This window comes from Lethenteron reissneri, chromosome 34 (assembly GCF_015708825.2).
Source record: "Lethenteron reissneri isolate LAM-NWPU_2019-01 chromosome 34, ASM1570882v1, whole genome shotgun sequence".
In the NCBI taxonomy this organism is placed as follows: Eukaryota; Metazoa; Chordata; class Hyperoartia; order Petromyzontiformes; family Petromyzontidae; genus Lethenteron; species Lethenteron reissneri.
The window spans coordinates 12658305-12680582 of NC_083812.1; the positions used below are offsets into that span (position 1 = coordinate 12658305).

Genomic DNA, 22278 nt, shown 5'->3' on the forward strand with positions numbered 1-22278 from the left:
ATGGAAAACGTATAGTAATGAATAAGGCCACTCGAGGGCATAAAGTAACCACACATTTAATAACTTATAGTACTGAATATGGCCACCAGAGGGCATAATGTAACCACACATTTAACAACTTATAGTACTGAATATGGCCACCAGAGGGCATAATGTAACCACACATTTAACAACTTATAGTACTGAATATGGCCACCAGAGGGCATAATGTAACCACACATTTAACAACTTATAGTACTGAATATGGCCACCAGAGAGCATAATGTAACCACACATTTAATAACTTATAGTACTGAATATGGGTCTGACATGGGTTCAGGTGGGTGGTTCATGGTGGGTCCGGGATGGGCCTTCAGGGTCAGGAGTGGGTCCGAGGGGGTCCGAGGGTTCCTGGGTGGGCCTGGGGTTCCTGGGTGGGTCCAGGGGGGCGTTTCGCTTGTGGTTCAGGGCGGGCTCCGGGGTGGGTCCGGAGTGAATCCGGGATAGATCCGGCGTTGTCCAATGCGGGTTTGGGGGGCTGCGGTGGGGGGGGGGTCTTTTTGGGGTGGGTCCCGGGTTGTTCCAGGGGCGGTTCTGGGTGGGTCCGAGGGGGGTCTGGGGTGATTCAGCGGGAGGAAAGCGCAGTCCGTGATGGGTCCGGGAGGGGGGGGGGGGCTTCCAGGGGGTGTCTGGAGGGGTCCGGGGTGGGTGTGAGGGGTCCGGGTGGAATCCAATGAGACGTCGTGACTCCGTGACTCAATAGAGAACATTCCTTGCTCAACTTAAAGTTGTGCTGATTTGCCAAATTAGAAGAGGAAAATAGGGGACTGATAAGAAACATTTCGTGTGACTGAGCAACAGGAGAGGAACAAGTGTAGCATGGTGTTAATCGGCACCATGCTAAACTGAGGAGACACGGGGGCCGGTCACTCTCGATGTTCTTTGAACCTGTTACTACAGGGAGCTTACGAGCTGTTTGCCGAGGTGAATCTTCCAGTATCTATGTTGTGTCTCTCTCTCTCTGTGTGTCTGTGTTGTCTCTCTCTGCCTGTGTGTCTGTCTGTGTATCCCCGTGTCTGTGTTTTGTCTCTCTCTCAAATTTAGTTCTACCTGATGACGGTTGCTTGTGTTGCAATCGAAACGTCGTACTCTATTATTTAATTTATTTTCTTTCTACGTGACTTTACCGAAAGAAATAAAGAGTACCATTGGAACCTCCTTTGCCAGTAACAAAATATGATAGTTGTTTTTTTACCCTTTTGTCTGGTAACAAAACTGACACCTTTTTTTACAAGAAGTCATGTTTGCATTGACCACAATACCTGCGGTCGGAATGCAAATAAAAAACACAACTCTGATAATGTATGCACTGTCCTTGAAATTGATTGGTCCACATCCGAGACAGCTTTTCTTAAAGCCGAGTCTCACATGGTGTTGGACCAGATGACGCCAAAAGGCACACAACTCAAAGACAATGCACCATCAGAGTACGAGAGCTCGGGGTAAGCATTTACACCATTGGAACCAATGGTGCAAATGCTGGTCCAACACCATGTGAGACTAGGCTCTAAGAAAAGCTGTCTCGGGTGTGGAGGAATCAAATTCAAGGACGGCGCATACATTATTAGAGTTGTGTTTTTTGTTTGCATTCTGACCGCAAGTATTGAGGTCAAAGCAAACATGACTCCTTGTAAAAAAAGGTGCCAGATAAAAGGGTAAAAAACAATTATCAAACAAAGAGTACTTCCAGTATATACTTGTGCCCTGGTGCGAGGCAGTACAAGAGGTGACATTAGAGTCACGTCCTGGCTGTGTTTTTATTTCTCTTCTTTACACGTCTTCGCTTACTTGTGGTGTTGAGGTGACTCGTTGTGGGTGTCGCTATTTTAGTACCGTTTAAGGGGGGGAGGGGGGGGGGTACTGGGATGGTTAGGTTCATGATAAACGCTCCTTATCGACGAGATAAAGGGAATTGGCTGCGTGGTTTCCTCTGTGTGCGATTGGCATTGACAGAAACGTCTCTCTCTCTCTCGGGTCCAACCCCATTCCCCGGCTTGTGTGTGAGTGGTCACGCGGCTTTCCTCTCGGAATCAAGGCAGCGATTGAAAGGGTCACGGTTTATTGCAAGGGAACAGAGGCAGTGAATGGAGAGAATGGAGAGGTTGTTGTCAAGGTCGAATCGGAACAGGAAAATTATGTTGCACGCTTTGATGGAGCTGCTGATGCTGTTGGAGCCCTTCCAGTATGCAATTTAACCCTTTCCCATTCCGCTGAATCGCGGAACCCGCAAGAATTGTGTAATGACTTGACACGCTTCTCCTGAGATGGCACTTTATTGAAGATACATTCGCTTGACATCAGGCGGAGACCCCCACTGCAACATCCCCAAGTCTCCCACGCATCTCCCTTATATATCAACGAAGGCCACTGCCCCCTTTCCGAACCTTCTCGCTGACTCTGGACGCTCGCTCCACCGTCAGACTCCACCGTCCTGTTCCATCACCTGACCACGCTCCCCTTCTCGATCATTCCCGTAGCCACCAGTCCCTTCGCACTCACAGCTGATATCCCCTGGCATTACCTCCCGTAGCCACTAGTCCACTCACACCGCATGTCGGCTCTATTGTACAATTGTATGAAGAGGCATCGCGCCGTTGTTTTTACAGACATTGTACTCGACGCAGAGAACTGTAGCGACACGACCGCACTCGATGATAGCCGGAGTCAAACTGTGCCACACGCCCTCTCGCATTGCCTTGCGGGAGCCTCGGTACTGATAATGTATTGTTAAATACATTTTTATTCCAGTTCCGTTTCGATAACGTACATCGGGACGGAATCAGAAGGAAAAAAACAGATGACATACACGTTCGTACGTCATTGGAATGGGTTAAAGGCGTCCGAGGTGGAGTAGTTGCACTGGCTGTGGGAAGTTTCCTGTGCGTGCTGCTTCCAAAGAGAGACTTTTAAACAACTTTTATTGCCGCCAGCAGCAACAGCACTGGAGGCGATTCCGATATGAAATACAGTCACCAGCAAACACATGAAAATAAACGCTATAAATCCACGCACTGTGGCGCCAAATGCACCGCGCACAACACGAAAGAAAGGTCACGTGGTGATGGTGGTGGTCATCGCGCACGCCACGGTGACGAGCGAGCGCTTCAGAAGGTGAACACGAGGGTGCCGTCCACGCTGGTACAGAGAGGGGCCTTTCCGGCTCCCCAGAGTTCGAAGACGTGCACATCACCGACATGTGTGTGGTGTGCGTGCTGCAGCTGGAGCCGCGCGAGCGAGTGATGCAGAGGTGGCGAGAGACACAACAGAGACCTAAAAAAGACCAGGCCCAGACTACTACCGACATTACATTGTTATTTAATGATAACCACCCCTATTTGCTCGATGAATATTGAATATCACGGCAAAGGAAGAGCGAGGCACAGTGGGCACGGGCTACATATGCACGGAGCAGTACGAGACCGGCTGACTCATTGAATTTCGTGCCACCCCACACCGCGTGCATTGGGGCCGTCCATAAATGACGTCACGCACCTAGGGGGGGGTCAGACATTTGTGACGAGGGGGGGGGTTGAGAAATGTGACGTCACATCAAAATGCGCAACTTTAAATAAATATAGACAACACGTTCTACTTAATTAAATATACTTCAATAAATGTTTTCTCCTACATCAGAGTGCAGCGCCACACTAAATACGTACTAGAAATGACAATAGTTTAAAGCGATTTGAAGCATGTTTTTTTGGGGGGGTAGAGCTTCGTGACGTCATATTTGAGGGGAGTCTGACTTTTTGTGACGCCGTATGACGAAGGAGGGGGGGGGGGTCAAAAATCGTCCAAAATCGCGTGACGTCATTTATGGACGGTCCCATTGTCTTCCATCTCAGTGGTTACGCCTTGCAGTGGTGTGTTCCATAATTCACCATTCCGCGAGACGTTCACCTGCACACATCCCGGCGACACCACAGCATGGAGTCTAATTGGGTGTGCGGACACACTGCGATGCGGGAAACTTCTCATCATCTCTCTATGGTCTCTTATGAACCGATACCCCATCATCTTGAGTCAGATCCATCTTGCGCGGTGACGTCGGCGCCAGTGTTCAGACCTGGTTGATCTTGTTGATTCTGTACCTGTGCATTATGACATGGCCACGTGTGTGTGTGTGTGTGAGTGATAAACACATCCACTTGACGTTTTGCGCCTGTACTCAGAAACTTTTAAAAATAAAACCATGAGTGTGTTTTGGCACTGGCTGAGAATACATTACTCTGATGCCCAACAGAGGGCAGTACAGCCCAACGTCATCTCAAAGTTAAGGCAAAAATAGGAATGGGACATTAAAAGAAAATCGTTAATATATTAAACACTCTTTTTTTATTAAATGAAAACTTAAAAGTACACCAAGAGATCTGAAATGAAAGTTTTTTTCTTAATTCCTTACAGCTAAGAGCAATGTAAATATAAAAAAACAACGTCTTTCTAAGAAAATAAAAACGTATTATCTAAGCAAATAAAATAGCAAAATAATCTATTAAAAGGCTATCGTTGAAAGGTCAAAACTCAACCAATAACAAACTTACGTCTATACTTTCCCGAATATTAACTTTAAACCTATCTACAGTATAGACAGTATATGCTGTAGATAGTATATCCGTACCTCCAATTAACACGGTTGGCTCCGTATGGTGCAAAATAAGTTCAACACAAATGCAAATACACAAATCAACGACGTTTGGAAATGGACCAATATTTGGATGTGAAACATTTCCATATTCCCCAGGGGCAGCTACTTAAAAAAACACGATGATCCTAGGAAAACCAGAACAGGTAGAAACACGCCTATATATTTGGCTGCTCCTTCTCTGCTCTGAAGGGCAATATAATCACAAGCATACTTTTATGTTGGATGGCAGTGTTTATTGAATGTTTTTTCCCCTCCACATTTAGAAACATACTTTTAGAGTATTTGGCTGCTATAAATTTCCACATTATAAACCACTTCGCCGGAGCTATCATTTGTGGTCAGGCCGCTTCTGAAAAAGAGCCATATTGCTCAGTGGGCTTTAACTGGTAAAATAGAATGTGCTGTTTCTGAGATTGTTTTGCCCCCACATGTATAAGCTGACCGAGAGATGATTCTATCCGTCCCCATGCCCCAAGGCGTCACCCAACAGTCAGTTGCATAAAACCCTTAAAATGACTTCCCCACCCCTTTAACGTTTACTGTTTAAAACTACAAAGGAGTTAAAATTACACTTAAGATGTTCTAATTGAACCAACCAAAGCAGTAGTCTTTATTCATGGGAGGCGGGTGGGGATACAACCCTGGATCTAAACTCTCAAAGTGCTCTCTGCATAAACTCCACAGGTGAGGGCATACATTTGCACTGCGATACTTTACATGGCAATGTTTTACGAAGTGACGAATACAAGTGCACGTGAAAACCTTTTCAGTGGTCATTATGTCCCAATAAAGATCAGTACAGTATTATAAAAATTGTCAATGGTGATTACATTCCATCTCAATTGGTTTCCTCTGATTTGCAACATAATTCTGAACTAGGAATTAGCTGAAAATACGTACCAATGCTGGGCCCTCCATTTTTGATGCACTTTTGTGATCGTTACAAATACGCAGCAGACACCTTAAAGGGCGTCCCGTTGTTCTTGAGATGTATTCATTCATTTTCTTGTAACCTATCATCATTTAGATGGTGGTTACATCCCGATTGCGAATGTATAAAACGCATTAGCCAACCTCTTTGAAACTCACAGGACCAGCCAACACCCCTACCCTTCTTCCACATATTGATTTCACAAACATCCCTTCTATTTATCGCACAACTTGCTGCCCAAGCGACAGCAGGGAACGAGAAGCAAGACAACTGCATCATGTACCTCCCCGACTGACCTCTGGAACCGGTGGCTGTCACTGGCTGGCTTACAGGACCCGCATCGCAACCTCCGCGACTCTCCCGCTGCGCACGCGCACGCCCGCACACACACACGCGCACACACAGACACGCACACGCGCACACACACACACACGCACAGACACGCACACGCGCACACACACACGCCCGCGCACACGCGCACACACACACGCCCGCGCACACGCGCACACACCCGCGCACACACACACGCCCGCGCACACACACACGCGCACACACCCGCGCACACACACACGCCCGCGCACACGCGCACACACACACGCCCGCGCACACGCGCACACACCCGCGCACACACACACGCCCGCGCACACACACACGCACACACACGCGCACACACCCGCGCACACACACACGCCCGCGCACACGCGCACACGCACGCACACACACACGTCCGCTCACATACACACGCCCGCGCACACACACACGCACACACGCACACACGCGCACACACGCATACACACACGCACACGCCCGCGCGCACACACACACGCGCACACACACACAGACACGCGCACACAAACACCCGCGCACACACACACACACGCGCGCACTCTAACACGCACACACGCGCACACGCGCGCACACACGCATACACACACACGTCCGCTCACATACACACGCCCGCGCACACACGCATACACACACGCACACACACCCCGCGCGCACACACACACGCGCACACACACACAGACACGCGCACACACACACACGCGCGCACACACCCGCGCACGCATGCACACACGCACGCACGCACACAGGCACGCGCATACACAGACACACACACAGACACACAAGCGTGCGCTGAATGTCACTGTGTCTATCCTTATCGTTCAGTTTGGTTTCTTTAACACTTGCTACAAAACCGACAAACAGGGGGTAACAGCATTACGCAAGTGACGAAATGTAAAATCCCACCAGCTCCCATGCCATTGATGCCGGACCCGATGTTTGGTTTCAGAAGCACCTTGCCCTCACGGGGACTGCGAGGGAGCGTCGGACGCTGTCAAACAACCGACTCCACGACTGTGTACTCAGGCCATTCAACGCAACATTGTGTTTAATACGAGCCACACACACTACACTCTACGGTGATGGCAGACTCTGGGACTTGCACACATTATTAGTGTGTATGGTCAGGAATCACCAGCGCGCGTGTATAGTAAGATTACAGCCAATTAAGGAATTACTCAGCCACGGTTGAACTAATGCGTAATGAATTGCACGTGCCCATTGCTGACTGTTGTTTTAGCCAATCGGGACACACCCGCTTCTTAACAAACAACAAACATTGCACAAGAATCTTGACAAAGCTCGCACTTATTGTTTTGCTCCTCCAATCAAATGCCTGGTCAGTCATCCCTCAGCGCCATCTACCCTTAGGATCCCAGACAACAGCATCAGATTGTTAAGACTCTATTGTTGCAATGTCCGGTATTAGTATTCCTGTTATGATTGTTATCTTTGTTTTATAGACTCAGTTGTGAAGGCAATGGAATAGTGTGGCCAAGTGCAATCACCCCCACAGCTTTCAGGGATGATCGCCCCCTATCACCCCCTTATGCTGAAAGCTCAGCACTATCCCCCTTCCTTCTAAATTCGTATAGAAAGTAAAACAATCTGAAATGATAACAATTCAACATATACAATACATATAACGTACAGAGCAGAGAGTTAGAACGGAATGCGTGATAGTGACACATTCTGTTGAGCCTCGACAATCGGGTTTGCCTCCCCAACCTTACATCCCCATTAAGACACGGTCACATATACAGGATCGAACTGCAATGCAGTACGTTCATTTCGTAATGTATCAAAATATAAACGAGATTACGATATATAGTTTTAAAAATTCTAGACGGAAACGCTCTCGTACCAAGTAATAAACCGGTATATCTTCAACACGAGGCTAACACGGGAATACATAGACGTCATCAGTGCGGCCAGATACACAAAAGACCCGTGGTGGAATTTTCTCATACAAGCGAATTCCGCAGATAAGTTTGCCTTTGCAAATAATTTAACCGGACCAATAACTCTTAGGTTTTTTTTCGGTAAAGTCACGTAGATAAAAAAAAAATATTTCTATGATTATTTTAAAATTTTACCTACGTGACTTTACCGAAAAAACCCTAAGAGTATGAATCCTTGCAGTCACGAAAGCTTCAAATCTACGGACCAATGACTTCTTGCTTGCAGCAGCCAGCAGCAGCAGCAGCATCGGTCAATGAAACACACAATGACTGCGTGTGAATATGAAAACCAGTTCGTACGGTGTTGTACAGCAACCAGTACAACAACTTCCTCCTAGTACCCGTGACTTTGCCGAGTCGAGCCCCACGACCGACCGAGTGTCCCACACTCAAGCTGCGCGCAGACGCTGGCGACGTGCGGCCCGAGGTAAACAAACGCACGTGGGGGCGGGTCGCGCGCGTGTGGGCGTGTCCAAAATGCTAATGAGGTCGTGGGGCGTGCGCTCAGTATGCTAATTAGACGGGTGGGCGTATCCACCACGCCCGCAGCGAATCGTGTGTGGGCGTGGCGCTGCATGCTAATGAGGCCGGTGGGCGTGGCGCTGCATGCTAATGAGACCGGTGGGCGTGGCGCTGCATGCTAATGAGGCAGGTGGGCGTGGCGCTGCATGCTAATGAGGCCGGTGGGCGTGGCGCTGCATGCTAATGAGGCCGGTGGGTGTGGCCGAGGGAGGGTAGCCGGTCAAGTGCCCCGCGAAGTGACCGCTCGCGAACGAGAAGAAGAGTCGGTGTGCGCTGCTGCCGCCACAGGCTGGCAGGCAATGCGTGAGCCGTAGGGGCTTGCAGCGCTGTCGGCGAAGCGTCGCGACCGGACGGGGGGTCATGTCCCCCGTGCAATACCAGCTGACGATGGCCGCTCAGCAAAGTCAGCAGCAGCAGCAGCCGGAGCAGCCGGACAGTTCTTCACCCCCTCCGCTTGCCATGCCGGTCCGTCCGCAGCAGCAGCAGCAGCAGCAACAGCAGCAGCAGCAACTTCTGCAGCAGCAACTTCAACAGCAGCAGCTTCAGCAACTCCAGCAGTTCCAGCAGCAGCAGCAGCATCATCAGCAGCAGCATAACGACGTGTACGGCGAGCGATGTTGCGATTCCCCTGCGAGCCCCCCCGAGAGCGAGGCGGCCGAGGGCGCCTGCAGCCCCGAGCCCGACTCAGACCCGGCCACCCTCGACCCCGACGCGGCCGAGGAGCGATTTCGCGTGGATCGGAAGAAACTGGAGGCCATGCTACAAGGTGGGCAAGGGTTTGTTTGGTTGTAGTCCGGTGGGTTGTGATGGGTAAGGGTGGGTATGGTGGACAGGTGGGTATGGTGGACAGGTGGGTATGGTGGACAGGCGGTGTGTGATTAGGGTTAGGGGGCACAAAGTGGCAGAGTTTGGCACCGTGGGTTTGATTGACATCATTGACAAGGTGGCCAAGGGTAGGCACACGGCAAGCAAAGGTTAGACCTCGGAGCGTTTGATGGACATTGTGGGCATCCTTGTAAGGGTGAGAAATATTGGCTTAAAGTTGGGCAAAGTTGGCTAGGTGGATTTGATTCACAAGGTTGGTAAGAATTGGCTGATTTGGAAAGAGTGAGCTCGATGCACAATGATGACTGCATGTGTAATTCGGCACATGGTCTAGTGTGTGCGTCTTGTTTTAAGTTGCCAAGCAAGCTCTATGATACGCACTGCAATGTGTGTGTGTGTTTGCCGGTGTGTGTAGGTGCCGTTGTTAGTGTTTGTTGATGAGTGCGTCACTGTTGTGTGTCTGGAGGTGCCGACCTTTAAGCGTGAGTGTGCGTGCGCGGTTGCGCAATCAGGAACAGCTGATCGTAAGTTCAAACTCATGGCATGGCAAAGACGAACTTCACGGACGTAAGTCGTGGGCTTCAGTTGACCTGCACGAATGCAAGGGAAGATCTCGCGGTTGTCATTGGTTGTTGCAGACGATCCAGAGGGAGCCGGTCCTTTCTCCCGGCGAAGTAGTTGAAACAAATGAGAAAGTGTATTAAATACCCCCCCCCCCCCCCCGCCGCCGCCGGCTTCTGTATCCACATAGGGGGCCATCCATCGAGGAGCAACGCGACAATCTGTCAAAACTTGACCCCTTCCCTGTAGGCACGCGGACTTTTTACCCGCACCCCCCAATCCTATAGAACGGTCGACATTTAATCCACGCAGAAACGATCAAGGATTTATAATAATATTAACGCGTTTAAGCAAACAGTCCACCACCGGACTATCTAACTCATTTCAAGGCCAATGTAGACAAATTATTATAGAGGCGTCACTCCCCTACCCCCGTTTCCTATGCGCGCATTGTCAGTAGACCCCCCCCCCATACACAAGCGAACACATTTGGGTTAACCCCCCTCCCCCTTCCATGCGTACGCACTAAATGTACAGCCCCTAGCAGTACAAATGGGTACATCACAGTTAATCGATCAGTAGGTATGGATGAAGTGTTGGGGTTACTCCCACCTCGTTTCAAGACGTCTTGGAAACGAGGTGGGAGTAATATTCAATTGGAGGACCTCTGTATAGCTGCCTCCAAAGGGACGCCTTTCCGCCAGCAAGTGGCGTATAAAGCAAACTATTTCAGGGGCTGCACCTTTACCTGGCCATTTAACACACCGTCAGCAGCATGTGTGACTCTGCGTGTGTGCGTCAACGTATTTGAATAGCAACAATAGTCAACGCCACACAGGGTCTGGTCGTCCTGTGTTGGTTACTTCACAAACTGGAAGAGATCGTAGAGATGTAAGATATACGGATGGCGTTAGAACTTGCAGATTATAATCAAAGCTGGTTTCTAACGCGTTGGCATGCGTATTAAGGTTAGGGAATTGGACATTTCAAAAATATACAATTGACGATGTTTTACCAATTCACGGTCACCGCCGGGTTGTTTATGTAATGCGGTATATATTTAAGAGCTTAGCACTGATTCATTGTACTGTACCTCGACGACACCCGCCTTACTCAGGGCGTATGTGTATTCCGCATTCTTTAAATGCTACAGCAGAGATAATTCACCGAAACGTGTCATTACATACAGTGGTGCTATTATTGTTAGAGAGTGGATGGAGCGGTGGCGCAGTGATTAGCGCGCGCGCCGAACTCTAAAATCGACCACCTGAGTTCGGATCATGATTCACGGCTAATATCAGTGGCGAGTAATATCCGAATCGGTTCTAGAATTGCTGACTTCACCAACCCCGCACTGACCAGCGTGGAGAAGTTCGCTCAAACAACTCCCACGAGCAACACGGCGTTGGGGAAACTTTCATCCAGCAGTGGATTGACAAATGTCTTGAGTATTATTAGTGCCGTATAGATATACTCTACATCAACCACGTTATGTTGTTGTAGCCTAACTTCCTTGACTTATTAGCATGTGTATGAGTAATTTTGTCACTCGAATTTTTGTTCATAAACACAAAAAAGTTAACTTTAACTTCATGTGCAGACTTTTGTCAATCTAATGTTGGATAAAGGCCTCCTGTAATCTTTATCGATCCAATTGTATTATTTAATCGCTACACTCTATAAAACGGACACATGTAATTTCATTTTACGTCCAATTTGTGTATTCTTCATGTATATGTAGTTTTTAATATTGTAATAACTGGTCCATTTAAATAATCGCAAACAACAGTTATCTAAGTAAAATGGGGTCAAGCGCTCGCCGAAATTAGATCCCATCATATATCGTGTCACTTTAGACACCTACACGAATACACACTCATACAAAGACAAAGATGCCTTGTATAGCCATCACAGACTGTTGGAGCAAATGCTGCTAACGAGCACCTATGAAGGCCAGCACGGTACGCATGGGGGTGGGTGGCGAGCACTACTCCCGACCGCCTTTGTCTCTCCAGTAGCGATGTTTACACACCGCAGCGGGTACTTATTTGAGACTGAGTCGACCTAGAGGAGGTCCAAGACCAGTTCAGATATTTGTCACCGATGTTGGCCGTGAGCGGGAATCGAACTCGGGTCGCCGGGTTTCTTAGCGCAGCGCGCTAACTGCGACACTACCAATTCTCACACACTCATACACACCAGTACATTACATGCGCACCAATTCACACACTCATACACACCAATTAACACCAATAAACATTTCTATAAGTGCCGAATACACACTCCCACTTGTACGCACCAAAATACACTTGCACAATCATCCATATTTGTAATAAATGGTGTCTGTTTCTTCGTAAAATACGTTAAATTACTAAACACTACGATGACTACATAATACCATATACACTCGAATATAAAGGGTACATCAACATGATCCGACTATTTCATTTAATTCATATAAAAATTGCTGAAAAATTACATTAAAATCTTTAGTTTTCTCACAATAAGTTTAGACTATAATCACAAACGAACATGCTATGGGGAAGCAGGGATTGTTATTGACAAAGGGCTTAAACAGACACTTTACAGATAGCAATATTGTTTTGGCTCCGTAGCGTCTTTTGTAAAGCTTTAATAAATGCTGAGCTTCACACCCCTCTTTTTCAATCTCGTGGAACAAAGCTTCCCAGGGATAAGAGTGCCAATCACTCCTAACTTGACACATGAAGCCTCCACTCCAGAAGCAGCCAACCACTTGCACTCCGCTGGCACGCATTACTGGTGGTCAGTCGGTCGGTGAGTCAGTGAGTGTAAGGTTTTGTGTTTTGAAGTTTAGAAGGCAATTCAGCCCATTGGTTAAGGTGAAGATAGAAATGCGGTCAGCAGGGTATTGTTGCAATGTACCATTGAATGGTAAAAGCGTTCATTCGTTTAATGCATTTGCCTCAGTTTTTTTTAATATAGCCAACTGTCATTCTTCTCAAAAGTCTCCCACTAACTCACTTAAGGGAAATGAAAAATAACATACTTCTAGAAAAGTGAATGCAGTATATTATTATTACTCTACAGGGTTAACATGAAATAAGCTCGAGACCCAGTCTCTTGATGATTGGATTGGCTTCGACCCCACAAAAGCAACATGTTCGCGCAAACACGAGACGTGCATAAAAATGGACGCAAACATTAAGCCGAAACCCACGCAGACACACGAACAAAGACATACGCTCGTTGTGCTGATGCTCAGAATGTGGTTAAGAATAATTTTAAATATATATTTTGTCTGTATCTTATTGCCAAAGTTTCTCTAAAACTAAACAGGTCTAGACATAGGTAAGCTGTGGGGTAAATTTGGTAGTGATTGGTCTAGGTTTTTGGATGTTGTAGTTTTCATTAGAACATGGGACGTGTCCTGGGTCGGTGTGTGGACAGACGTATGGACAGACACATTTTCTGGACATAGTAATAGGCAGAATTTTGGTTCACTTAAAAATTCGGGGATTGCAATGGCAATATCAAAGAAGGGCCATTGTACAAATATAATTTTACATTTCTTCATTGTTTATTTATATTCATTGGAGGCGAGCTATGAACCTATAGTCTGAGTACAGAATTACTTACAAAATTTTAGAAATTGTGCAAGCTAAGACTTGTGCGAATTCCAAGTCCCTTAGGGACTTACGTGAAAGATATCGCGTAAGTTCCGAGAGAACTTAGTTGTGATCCAGACCACCCTTAAGTCCACTATGACTCATGTCCACACGTGTGCTCTCACTAACAAAGACAAAGATCACCCGTATAGACTTTAACACACTTTAGGAGTAAGTGCTGTTCGTGAGCACCAATGAAAGCCGGCACGGCACACGAAATGAGTGGCCAAGATCACGCCCGGCCGCCTTTGTCTCCAGAGTGACGATATTTATACACTGTGCCAGGTACTCATTTAAGGCTGAGGCGACCTAGGGGAGGCCTAGGTCCAGTTCAGATAATCGTCACTGGTGTTGGCCTTGAGCGGGAATCGAACTTGGGTCGGTGGGGAAGTAGTGCAGTATACTAACCACTACGCTACTGTTCCCAAAGACAAGACACACAAGCACACAGCCACATAATCTCACAAACACACACACACACATCCAAACATAGAAACACATGTACACAATCACGTACAATTTCTCTCCCTATACAAACATGCACCGTCATAAATAGACAAAGATCCTCCACATAGCTTTTGAACAGACTGTTAGTAAGCACTTAATAAGGCCGTCATCGCATATGGTAGATACATAGATACACACAAACATAATAGTAGACACAATTTATAACGCATGCATATTTCACAAATCAGACACACTGTTCGATTGATAACTCAGAGGCACTAAGCCAGAGCTCAAAGTCCCTCATATGCCAGCCTGGACAGGTGAGAGTGTGAACAGGTGAGAGCCTGGACAGGTAAGAGACTTGAGCTGCTGCTTGAAAGTGAATGGTACTTTGATGCTACGCATGTGCAGTGGGAGTAAGTTCCAGATGGCTGGTGCAGCTACGGCGAAACGCTGGTCCATGAAACAGTTCCTCGCAACCACTGCGGATTTTACACGCATTTTCTGTGCTGTGACCTCTGGATGATCTGAGAATCCCAGCCATGACTAGCATCAGCAGCAAGTGATATCTGAAACAGTCCTGCTTGCCACCATACACTAAACCAGCATGATTAATCCTCTTGACCCGACACAGAGTGGGGAGGCCTTGATCCCGCAGTTGATTGATAAATGGCAGTAGATAATTCATTAATTTTATTTGCCTTTGGAACAAGTGACATAGACACATCTTGCATGATCTATGATCGTCATAAAATACTCTACAGTGCAATAAAAATAGTTGCACAGCAGCAAAATTGAGTTTTGCAAATACAACAGGGCGTAGTACAACGATTAAAGATAAAACTCAATTCATACGATATGATATGGAACAAGTGTCTCTCCGAAACGTCAATGGACACACTTTTTCTTTCCACTGAGAAGGAAGCTTCAAGTTTAGACGTCAAGCTTCTAAAATAATCATCGTCTAAGACACACAGCCAGGCGTTCTGTTTCAGTGCCCCAGAAATTGTGTGTAAGACTGAGCGTGGTTATAGATGGCCCAGAACAATCACTCAGCAGTCTGAAACCATCTGTAGAAACCTGAATTTTACTTTGTTGGATTAAGGCAGGTCATGTAATTTGCAAATGAACCGATGTCACACTTGTAAAAAAAAAACAACTGCAGTGTTTTTGTGTCACTATCACACATTTTTTTTTTATGTCAGGTCGGTGTTTGAGATCCTTTTCTCAAAATTTTTAATAATTCCAATGTATGACACTTTTTTGTCTGCCACAAAATATTAGAAAATGTATTTTAGTTTTTTGTAAATGTATCCTCATGGCATAGTGGAGCGGTGGCCTGGTGGATTCGTGAACCGTACTATGAATCCATTGACCTGAGTTCGATTCCTGGCCATGACTAACATCAGTGGCGAGTGATAGTTGAACTGGTCATGGGCCACCCCACATTCACCATCTCGCACTAACTAGCTCAGTAAAGTATCTTCAAAACAATCCCCTGAGACTCGCCTAACATGGACAGGCCTTTATCCAGCAGTTGATTGATAAAGGGGCTGGGAAGTATCCTAACGTGAGCGAAACATTTGAAATATTTTTTTCAGTTTGAGGAGCACAAGACTTTCCAGTCATCTGTAATGAACCAGCTCGCAGCAGGGGGCCAACCTTGAGGCTCTCAAGTGGAAAGTGAAAAACAAATTTTCACTGTATTCGTGTGGCCCTTTCGAGTGTGTAAGGGAGAAAGCAAACACTTGGTTCACTACCCGCTCAGATGCATGCACACAAACACATAGGCACGTACAAAAAAACGAAGACAAAGATCCCCTAGTATAGCTATAGCAGACTGTTGGGGCAAGTGCTGTTAGCGAGGACCAAAGAAGGCCAGCATGGTACACGATGGGGTGGGTGGCCAGCACCACGCCCGGCCGCGTTTGTCTCCCTCGTGGCAATGTTTACACACCGCATCAGGTCCACATTTGAGGCTGAATTAACCGAGGGGAGGCCCAGAACCCGTTCAGATAATCGTCACCGGTGTGGGCCATGAGCGGGAATCGAACCCTGGTCGCCAGGTTCACAGCACAGCACGCTAATCGCTACACTACCACTCCCCACATACATACACATGACCCGAAGCATCCACCACCAACAACTAAAAGGGAGTACAAGTATGTGTACATGACGGCACATGCGGGTGTACTGTGTCTGTAATCGTGCATTGGTGTGAATGTGTGTACACGTGCATGTGCACATGCTGCTGAATCGCATACAGTAGGCATAGGCGTTGGGGTTGTCTTCTCAATTTTTGTATGAATTTAAAAAATATGACAATCGGGCCGAGATACGAAATTTTGGATGATCTGAATATTTATTTTGTTTTGGATTGATCTGTATATGTGATGTCACATTTACAAATCAATCACCTTTGTGCTTTTCCCTTTAAAAGTGCTGTCACGTGACCTTACTTTCGCCTAAATTCTTAAAATATACAAAAATTTACATTAAAATTTGTCTTATGCTGATGTTCCTAAATAAACTAACTCAACTGATTACAATTTCAAATTATGTAACAAATTCAATGTAGTGCAGAAATTAGGAAAGTTATTACAAATGTAATACCTTTTGATGTGGAAATACAAAATAAAGTATGAAATTGGGTATAAACATTTGAAAATCTGATATCTGCAAAAAAAACGAAATCTGAATAGCATCCCTAACAGGAGTGAGTGTACGTGTGGACATAAACCCACAAGCACGGGTGTTCCTTTGTGTTGACGGCAGCAGTCATGACCGACGATGACCTTTCAGTCGCTCCTGCCCATTAGGTGTGATCACGTGGTGCACATGTCACCATGGCAGCCAGCAGATATTTATCATCATTTCTCCGAGACGAGAGGACAATTGCACCGCTGCATCTAAGTTAAATGTACAGCGTCGTATTCAGTTACAGAGAATTGACATTAGGCGCAGCCAATTAGAAACTATGGGAAATTTATCAAATTTACCACTTTACATATTACGTGAAGATATATATTCAACGTATCTCTGCAAAATATGAATGACTTTCGAAATTTGCTGATATATTTATGTCCGTGATTTCCATTACAGACATGCACCAGTGACCCTTAGCTCAGCAGCTGTCAGAAATGGGGGGTCAATTAAAGTTGCACAAAATGGCATGTATGTAAAAAAAAACTGTGACCTTTGGGTCTTCTTGTTCCTTTCTATCACCAAATTCATTGATTCACTTCGGCTCCACAGTTTTTCAAATTCCCATTCGAAAAGAGCGATGTCACGTCTTATTAAATTCAAGTTAATGTCTCAGTTTTTTTTCTTGGCAAAAAGGTTTCAGAAATAAAGCTATCCATTTTAATTAGCGTAATTTAGGTTATTATAATAATTTCACTTTTTAACATATAAAAATACATACTAAAACAATGTATTTCTAAATTACACTAAAAAAAACAACGGTATGCAGATCAAGGCCTCCATACACCGGTCGGCCAAGGAGGTTGTTTGACCATACCATGCTGATCAGTGCAGGCTGGTGAAGGGCAGAAGCCTCAGGAGCGGTTCAGGTATCACTTGCCACTGATGGTAGCCATGGCTGGGAATTTTACTCAGGTGGAACTCCTATAAAGGAGATTAAAAACACGAGTCAGTTCTCTTCACTTTGCGGAGTTATCAGACCTCATAAGCGGCAATCGGGCACCAGGGGGCCACCATGAACACCTGTGTCGAAACCACACGTCTCCATCCACGATGTTACCCAGCAAGTTTTTACCACAACACTGAGCCGTGCAATGTCTCAACCAGTGGAGTAGCTATCAAGTTTGCAAGTGGTGCAATTGCACCAAGGCCCATGGGCTGGAAGGGCCCAGGTGTCGAGATACAAAGATAAATTAGACAGGGGCTGATTTAAATCATTGCACCTGGGCCCATGCTAACTACGCTACACCAATAGTCTTTATCCTAGCACGATTATACCTCTTGATTTGAAGCTTTCGTGACTGCAGGAATCCATACTCTTTGGTTCTTTCGGTAAAGTCACGTAGGTAGAAAAAAAATAAAACAAAAAATATATATGACGACGTTTCGATCGCAACACAAGCGGTCATCCCCAGGCGGGAAAAAATAATCCAGCAGTTCCACGGCTGGATTATTTTTTCCGCCTGCCATCGAAACGTCGCGATATATTATTTTTTCTTTTATTTTATTTTTCTACCTACATGACTCTACCGAAAGAACCAAAGAGAACCAAAGAGTACGATTATACCTGTTCCTGCCGCCAGCTTCTGCCCTAAGCATTTCCCCCCACCTCTACATTAGCAATTTCCATGAGTAATCACGATTTAAGCTCATGATTTGATTTAAGATTCAGTCCTTTTTTGGATTGTTGGGACTGTCTTGTGGGTATCGCCTGTCCCTTACCAGCATAACAGTGCATTAACATATACAGTATTGCAATATAATTAGTGTACATTTGTAAATTATTGATTCTTATGTGGACGGTTTTACGTGCATATCTTAAGTGGGAAAATCATTTAAAAGGGACAAATTATGTTAAGCATGCATACATGCCACAGTCTTATCTCAGATCTATCTGATATCTCTTGATTTTTGCTTACATGTTCATATATTTTTTTAAGTAGAAGTAAAGTAGCAAAGATGAATGACAAAGCGCTATTGTCTGTCGGCTGAAATTGACAAGATGGTTTCGCGAAGTGTGTGGTTGTGTTTCCAACAGTAACTTAAACCCCGAAGTTGTGACATAACCTGTATAACATGACCTGAGAGGACATCCATCTTCATAGACAGTCTCTGACTTTCCTTCAAGGGTTCAAAATCATGGGACACTAAGTAAAGGCCGATTGTGCACCATCAATAGACAAGAGGGCTCAGGTTTTAAAAACCGCAGAACATTGTCAACTTACGATTGTTGCTATGAAGATCAAACTTTTGTTTACCAAATAAATGTACCTTTTTTTTCACTCCGTACTGGGAAAAACAAGCACTCTATTGGCTATCGGCGGACACGTCCGAATTTACATTTTCATTGAAAAAGCATCCGTGAAGGAATAGTGAAATAAAATATAACAGTTGTGGGATATAAAGAAGCCAACAACAACAAAAATAACGTATTCAGTAACCCATTAACCCAAAAAGGCGCCTCTTGCCTGGCTATGAGGACAGTTGCCATGGCACTCTCTGAGCCCCCACACAGCATGGAATTTCTGCACGACCCCCCTACTCCCCTCCACAATGTGCAGAGCACAACACGCAAACCGCCCGGCGCTACCAAAATTAGCAAGCTGAAGAACACGGCTCGCCACCGCTGTTCTCACGAGCGGGCGACCCTGCCAAAGCGTCGCCCGCGTGTGTGCGTGTCGGCTGGGCCACCCACCCCCTCGTGCGCCGGGCCGGGTCTCTTCATAGGGTGCTCGATAACAGCAAAAGTCTGTTAAGGCTGGGACGGGGGGATCCTTGTTTTTGTCATCCTCAGCGGGGCAAGGTTAGCTTTCCTGAGGCTCTTGTCAAAGAGCAAGTCATGGCAGTCACGTTAATAATTGTCACTAATTTCATGGCAGCTTGGCATGTTTATTTGTCTTCCGCCACCCATATATTTAATAGGATTTCAGCAGATATTGCTTTTATGTGTTTGGAGTTGCTGTGTCAGGCGGATGAAAGGCGTCTGGCCAAGACAGCATCACCAAACAATGTTTAATTCTGTTCGTGTTAAATCCTTGAAAGGTCAATAATATAATAAGAACGACAGCTATAGCGGCTCTGTGACTTTTATCGCGCTTGCTCTGCACACGTCATCACTATTCCGTACACTTATATGAATACATGGAAAATTGTCCCAGTGGTAACACATTTCCTATAATAGAAAAAATGGGGCCCTGGTTGTAAGAATTTACTGCTATTATTGTTTATTTTCAAGCGATCAAGAATATGATCCAGCTCGTGAACACTGCTCACAAATCTGACCTCTGTTTAGGCCTCGCCAACCTGTTGCCTTCCAACCGTAAAAAAAACAAAACACAGGGCACTTCATACAGGGCTCGCTTTCTTACCTTTTTTTTCTGAGGTAAGAATTTTTACGTGACCACTGAGGCAGGACCCAGACTGAGTCACAGGCAATAGAAACACGTCGTGTGTGACGGTGACCTTGGAATGAAAACAGCGCGACCTCTGCCTACTTTCTTAATTATCTCCAGCGAACGTTACATCATCAAAGTGTCATTCCAGTCGACCTTTGCATCAATTCGCTCTTTGGTGCGACTGATGAAATGTTTTTTGCTCGTAAGCTTTTTGTTGGTACTTATCGTCTATGCTGTATGCTAATGAAGAGACTCTTAGCCAAGTGAAATGAGTCACCACCAGTCACCATTACACCTAGGGCAGCTACTGAAGGAAGATCAGGCAGGGTCAATGGTATGAAACAAAAGAGTCAGACAAGAACAGGTTGGGGTGCGTTTTGGGAAACTTAACGTAATAATCAAAAGCAACATACCAATGTGTCTGAAGAAAAGAGTAATATATGTAATTTTGCACTCTAAAGGAGCGGTGGTTCAATGGTTAGCACAATATGCTATAAACCCAGAAATCTGCATAAAGTTCCTTGGTTAATAACCTTTGCAAGTGATATCTAAACTTGTCTTGCCCACCACTCGTGGTCACCTTCACCAACACACACTGGCCGGCATGGTAAAGCATGGTATAAAAAAAACAATCCTATGGTATTAGAAGGCCTTCATTCAGCGATGTATTGATAGTTGCTTGTGAATTTTACGTCATTTTTATATACAATTCAAAAACTCCATCTCTGTGAATCGCTAAACATGCACTTGAAGCGAGTTAAGGCAAAAAATCATAACCACTTTCCTGTACTGTAGCAAGCAGCCTGTGTTTGTGTTCACAAGATAAGGTAACATTTCGACTCTTAGTCATCCTTATCATCATAAGCCACGGTCTATTCATTGCTTGATCGAGTCCTCCCCCAAGGTGTCGCCATCATCATGGTCTTGCAAAGCAATAATTCATCTGGCTCAAAGCACACGGGCTGATTTCATCACTCCATCTCCACGGTGGATGTAATCTCAAGGCTCGTTTCCGACCTTTGGCTGTAACTCCATCATTCATCTCGACCACCGGCCAGTGACATGTCCTATCCGCACCCACATACTTTTTATTTTATAATAAAAATTACGTTTATTACTTGCACATGTACCCTAATCCATGTGTTCCTCTTTTTGTCTCTCGATGTAATTCCAAGCAAGCACCCTCCCCACACTTATTTGCGTACGTTTCAACATTTGTTCCACAATTAGCATCCCCAGAAAACGTGAATTAAGCAATGGCCCACTCAAGGTAGTTTTGCAGTAGAGCATTCTTCACAATCTACTACAGCATGCTTTACAATCCAATAAAGCAAAACCGAATGTAAATTTTGTTGAGAACCACAATGCCATTGAGGCCATAAACAATTCTCATAACCTGAATCGTGTGCCCTGGACTTTACGCGAAGGCAGAGTGAAACCAAGCTGATGAGTTTGTCAAGGAGCATAAACCATCACGCGAACTCCGCTCATCCTCGCAGCGGCTTTTGGATAGCCATCGAACAAAAACGGTCACTGTATTGTGCACTTTCAGATGCGCTTCTGTAGCCCTCTGGAACACTCTTACTTCCGACATTAGTAAGCCACTGTAGTTACGCATTTTTAAATCTAGACTGAAAACTAATTTCTTGAGAACTGCTTTTTGTCTTTAATTTGTTGTCCTTCCCCCGCACCTCTGATTAGCACACGGTTGGCTACGTACGATGCGAAAGAAGTTCAACATACATACATACGTACATACATGAGAATACAGCGATTCGCCAGCCTTCTTGAGGGATACACCGCTGCGATATCTTCACACAAAGGATGATGATCCCGCAATAGGGTGTGGGTGTGTAACGTGAGGCTATTGTTGCATGAAACAATCCTCATGACTTCTTCATAGCTTCGTGGACACGTTGGGAAACCGCTGAAGAGGGCGGACGCGGTGTAGTAGTTGTCGTGTGAGTTTTAAGACCGAGTTGCATGGCACCGACGCACTCGGACAAAATCCTCGGAGTGGAACCAGCATAGTGTGGTGGAAATTGGCATTAGGTATGTACGTATGTTGAACTTCTTTTGCACCGTATGTAGCCAACCGTGCTCATCGGAGGTGCGGAAATAGGTGTCTGTAGGCGTGGAAAGTAACTTGGGGCAGTGCTGTTGTAACTCCCGGGTCTGCCCGTAGCATCGAGGGGTGGCACGGTGCTGGTAAGCGTTCAAATTGCACAGAATTCCTCTCAGGTTTTTATATCTTGTC

General features: G+C 45.9%; 1 protein-coding gene across 2 annotated transcripts in view; it reads left to right on the plus strand.

Annotated features, from left to right (window-relative positions):
- The first annotated feature begins 8644 nt into the window (after window positions 1–8644).
- Window positions 8645–22278, plus strand: part of BICC1 (BicC family RNA binding protein 1) — a 108728-nt gene continuing 95094 nt past the window's right edge. For both annotated transcript variants that reach the window (XM_061565314.1, XM_061565315.1), the window contains exon 1: window positions 8645–9209. In XM_061565314.1, the coding sequence (XP_061421298.1) occupies window positions 8804–9209 (406 nt within the window). In that variant the 5' untranslated portion in view covers window positions 8645–8803. The remainder of the gene's footprint in view (window positions 9210–22278) is intronic.